Source organism: Sardina pilchardus, chromosome 17 (genome assembly GCF_963854185.1).
Source record: "Sardina pilchardus chromosome 17, fSarPil1.1, whole genome shotgun sequence".
Lineage (NCBI taxonomy): Eukaryota > Metazoa > Chordata > Actinopteri > Clupeiformes > Clupeidae > Sardina > Sardina pilchardus.
Genome location: NC_085010.1, coordinates 14,697,202 through 14,702,201, shown reverse-complemented (window position 1 = coordinate 14,702,201; position 5,000 = coordinate 14,697,202). Strand labels below are relative to the sequence as shown.

The following is a 5,000-nucleotide window of genomic DNA, read 5'->3' as shown; positions in this document are numbered from 1 at the left end:
AAGGGGGTTGGCAATGAGTTAAATAACCAAAAGGATGCTATTGCGTAAGATGGCAGTAGACTTACAGTATATATGATTTATAGGCCTTCCTAGTGTGATCCTGCATGTTTAGGCCAATTACTGGAAGGACTCCCAAGGTTGGGGTTGATGACAGGAGAGTGCTGGACAGCGATATCGGCCTGCCGGAGTTGTCTGAGGCTGTCCAGCAGCCTTCCAAAGGGCGTCCACCTGGAATCGATGGCTTGCCTGCAGAATTTGATCAACTCTTTTGGGGCCCCTTAGGCAAGGAGATGCTGCACGAGTGTCTTAGGAGGAGCAAGCTGCTGGTTAGCTACAGGAGAGTAAAACAAACACGTTGCTCCCTAACTCCTGGGAACTCCTGGCTCACTGAAAATTGGAGGGTTTTTTTTCTGCGATATGCCTGAACTATGAGACTTGTCTTTGTTTAAGGACTTTGTTTTTGTGGCTTTGAAGAGATCACCTTTTTGGTGTTTTTGGGAAAGCTTAGGGGTAGGGGAGCTTCTGGGTTTGAGTTTTAAGCCACTCTCTCCCCTATTTTCCATCTCTTATTCCTGTTCTCTATCTCTCTCTCTCTTCTTTCTCTCCTTCCTGTTTTCGTTCTTTTTTCTCTTCCTTCTCTCCTTCCTGTTCTCTCTCTCTCTCTCTCTCTTCCTTCTCCTCTTCCTGTTTTCTCTTTCTCTCTCTCTCTTCCTTCTCCCCTTCCTGTTTTCTCTTTCTCTCTCTCTCTCTCTCTCTCGCTCTTCCCTGCCCTCAGCATCAGGACCCCTGATCTCCATCAGAGAGACATCACAGTGCCAGATGGTACATCCCCCTCCACCACAACCCCCAACCCACCTCCCCCTGCGTCCTTCACCACCCCACCCCACACATGTGAACCTTTTTTCCGGGCTTGTTCCGCCGCCAGCCTCCCTATACCTCCACATCCCCCCCAGTCGTCTCCCCTGGAGCCCTGCTCCCGCAACCTCCCACTCCTGAAGGCAGGCACAACCGCCTCACCATGATACCCAGCCAACAGCATCACTGGGGGTTTTGGGGGAGGGGGGTGAGGGGTGGGGTGGATAAGGGATCGTAACTCAGGAGGAGCCCAGGGAAGCTCCCTTGACACAAGAGGTCAAACTTTACGACCTCTTGACCTCGTGTTTATCAGCGTTTAATCAGCAGGGCCTGGCGATCGAAATGTAAAAAACACAGCGCAGGGTAAATCACGAGGGGCTCGTTCTGCGTGTGAACTGTGAATCATCTCAAGTGCTGGAATGGAGCGTACCATGATGATAGCCTTGCAGGGTGATAGGAGGTGTAGTATTGGACCCCTTTTTTACGATACGGAAACCTCTTTACTGCAACATATAACAATATGAGACCCCTTTTACAACAGCGCAGTGGTTTGAGCAGCCTTCTAAAGTGAAGGGTGCATGAGAGGTCAGTGGGAACTCTGATGATGCTAGTCTTAGATATGGTCATCACTGTTAATGACGGCATGGAGTACACCATGTGGGCTTGACATTGGAGGGTGACAGACAGGGTCACTTTAAAGGAGAATTCTGGCAATTTTTCAAATAAATCTCTTTCTCGAGGTCACTGAGTCGGTTAAAAAAATAAAAAATAAAACGAGCTGCCAGGAAGTTACAGTGCTACACGCTTGGGGCATGTTCACGAGCCTCCATGTTCATGCCCCCCAGAGTGTAGCACTGTAGTTGCCTGGTAGCTCTAGCCATTGGCTGCAGCAACTCAATCTAGGTAGAACTGACTGTTTTGCGTCCCGAGAATACTCGGTGACCTCGAGAAAACAGAGATCAATGTGAAAAATCGCCAGAATTCTATAAGTTCCACTCATTCTTTTTTTGGACAGTGTCCCTTTTCCCAGTCTCAGTGGCACCGTGGTGGTTTTCGGTGCCTGGCACTGTGCCGTATGGTCAGCAAGCGGTCATTGGCGTTCCAGGAGCGTGCGAAAGAATCGATTTTGGCCCTCAGCGCTCGAGGCAAATATCAGCCGTGTTTGCCGAGATTAATTAGGATATTTCCACCCATTTCCATACTGCCCTGGGGGGACTGTCCAGTAATTTGAGTCTTATAAGCATCAAAACATTTGAGGCTGCATGCATATAGTTATATCATATATGTTTATAGTTAAGTTAATAGTTAATAGTTACTGCTCTATTATTTATTAAACCGATTGAAGCTATGCTGCTATAATCTAAACTGGTACTCTACTATCATCCTGTCACCATGGTGCTTGGCGCCATGGCGACTGGTGGTTTCAGACACGGCAGGCTGGCCTCACGCGATGTTTCCTCTGGAGTGCCGGCGGTAACGATCCATCCTTCCCTCCGTCTGCCTTTGGAGTGCCTGGCTTCATTTGCATGAGAATGAGTCTTTTTAATTGAAAATAATTATTAGCGTTCATTATCAACCTGGGCAGCTCATTTGGAGACGAAGAGAGGGGGGGATGAGATTTCAATTAGACCTGCGACACACCTCACGCTCACTTTTAATCTGCATCTAATAACGCCGAGAGTGAAATAGATTGAGAGAGAGAGAAACAGAGACAGAGAGAGAGAGAGAGAAAAGAAGAAAGAAAGAGAGAGAAAAGAGAGGGAAATGCTTTGTGGTGTTCCTCCAGGCCCCAGGTGAAGACAGACCTGTGAGTGTCATCACCAGCCCCCCCCAGATAACACTGAGAGATACGACGGAGAGCCAGCCTTTGGGACACCACACTAGTTATTGACCTGATCCCGTGCGCTCATCAAGGGGATAGCAAGTGCTCCTCAGCTCCACGGGCAGAGCCTAGCGTCAGTGTCACCGGCTCTCAGTCCCCGTGGAGGAGGAGTATTGATGAAGTGTAAAATGTGCCTCTGGATTAAAACATCTGCCGTAAGGAACTGTGACTGGGGCTTTAGCCGTGCTGCTGATACGAGTGAGGCCAGTGCAGAAGCCCTCGGGGTTAGCATCTGATATTTTTTTCTAAATTTGGGTTTGTCCACTCGATCAATTACAAGTAAGAGGGATCTGTCATACGGGTTGAGGCATATCTTTTTGTGTTGTGGCTTGAATGTCATTCCTCGTTTTTGTAAGTCACTTTGGATAAAAGTGCTTGGTAAATGAATCTAAACCCCAGCTTCGCCTCCATGTCTTCACTCGTACTGCTACTCTTTGATGACTGTGTCTCTGAGTGGTCTTGCTGTACAATTTAACAGTGCCTCACATTCTGTTCAAAGCATATGCTAGATCACCTGGGGCGTTTCTCAATACGCGTTGAGAACGGTCTCCTGTTCTTGAGAGTTTGAACTTGAGAATTTAAGATATTAAGATAAGTCAGTTTGAGACAGCTGTGTTCTTGCCAACTTAATGGCTCAGCCGGAGAGTCTACTCTTTTGCTGCTAATGATGTTCTATGTTTTTATTTATTCTTTTTAAAGTAACACTAGCACTTAAATTATACTTTTATGGACTCAGTGAATTATGCACTGACTGGAGAGCACTTTAAATTCTGTTGTACCTGTGACAGTGACAAGAACTATTCTGTCCTGTTCTTTTAAGTTCTGTTCTGTTCTTTTCTGTTCTGTTCTATTCTGTTCTGTTCTGTTCTGTTCTGTTCTGTTCTGTCCTATTCTGTTCTGTTCTGTTCTGTTCTGTTCTGTTCTGTTCTGTTCTGTTCTGTTTTATTCTATTCTGTTCTGTTCTGTTCTGTTCTATTGTTTACCCATTTTCACCTCCACATCCTCACTGATGCTGGTTCTCTGTGACGACTGTGACCGTGAATGGTCTTGCCGTACAATTAATTGTATCGCATACAATATTCGTAAATACACATCCCAGAACTGGCCGCTAATTTAAGCTTTGACCTCTGCCCCCCGTCTCCTAGGCGACGTCATCGTTTACATCAACGACGTGTGCGTGCTGGGCACCACCCACGCGGACGTGGTCAAGCTGTTCCAGTCGGTGCCCATCGGGCAGAGCGTGACGCTGGTGCTGTGTCGCGGCTACCCGCTGCCCTACGACCCCGAGGACGGCGCCGCCTCCTCGTCCTCCGCGGGCACCTCGGCCGGCGCCGGCCTGGTGTCGCCCGCCGGCAACCCGCTGCTGGTGAACGGGCGCGGCGCCTACGACGGCTACATGGAGTACCTCTCGCGGACGGCCCGGCTGGTCCAGGGCGACCAGGGCCAGCTCGCGGCCGCCGCCCACCTCGGGGGGCCTCTCCTCCCGCCGCCGCCGATGCCGATGACCGGTCACCCGCCCGGGGGGGACACGCACCTGGACGGCTCGGGGCTCCCGCCGCACGAGGACAGCGTCTCCATGGCGTCGTCGGGCGCCGCCACGCAGGTGGCCAGCGGCTGCGGCAGCGACGGAGGAGGAGGAGGAGGAGGAGGAGCGCCGGCCGTGCTGCTGACCGTCGCCATGGTCAAGGGGCCCGACGGCTTCGGCTTCACCATCGCCGACGGCGCCGACGGGCAGCGGGTCAAGCAGGTGCTGGAGCCCCAGGGCTGCCCGGGCCTGTGCGAGGGCGACCTCATCGCCGAGATCAACCGGCAGCCCGTGCTGGGCCTCAACCACACGCAGGTGGTGGACATGCTCAAGGAGTGTCCGGTCGGGGCCGAGGCCACGCTCATGGTCCAGCGCGGAGGGACAGGTAGGTGCTTGGGGCGACGGGGGATGGGGGGGGCACAGTATCGCGATCGTTCGATCTGGTGATTAGATCACACAGGTAAGTGCGTGTTTTCTCTACTCTGTTGTGTGTGTGTGTCTACTGTGTGTGTGTGTGTTTTTTTTTTTTTTTTTTTTGATGGTGTTTGTGTAAGTGGGAATATCCAAGACCACAGAACCCCCATTTATGCTTCTCTTGCAGTAGCTTCGTATTGAGTATTCCCCTACATGCTCACACACACACACACACACACACACAGACACACACACACACACACACACACACACACACACACACACACACACACACACACACTTGTGCGCACCCACACACACATA

General features: G+C 50.9%; 1 protein-coding gene across 1 annotated transcript in view; it reads left to right on the top strand.

Moving 5' to 3' along the window:
• The window catches only part of magi2a (membrane associated guanylate kinase, WW and PDZ domain containing 2a), a 311,406-nt gene that overhangs the window by 228,214 nt on the left and 78,192 nt on the right, over window positions 1–5,000 (top strand). Inside the window, exons 10-11 of the mRNA XM_062517478.1 lie at window positions 3,883–4,326; window positions 4,384–4,647. Of these exons, the coding sequence (XP_062373462.1) occupies window positions 3,883–4,326; window positions 4,384–4,647 (708 nt within the window). The remainder of the gene's footprint in view (window positions 1–3,882; window positions 4,327–4,383; window positions 4,648–5,000) is intronic.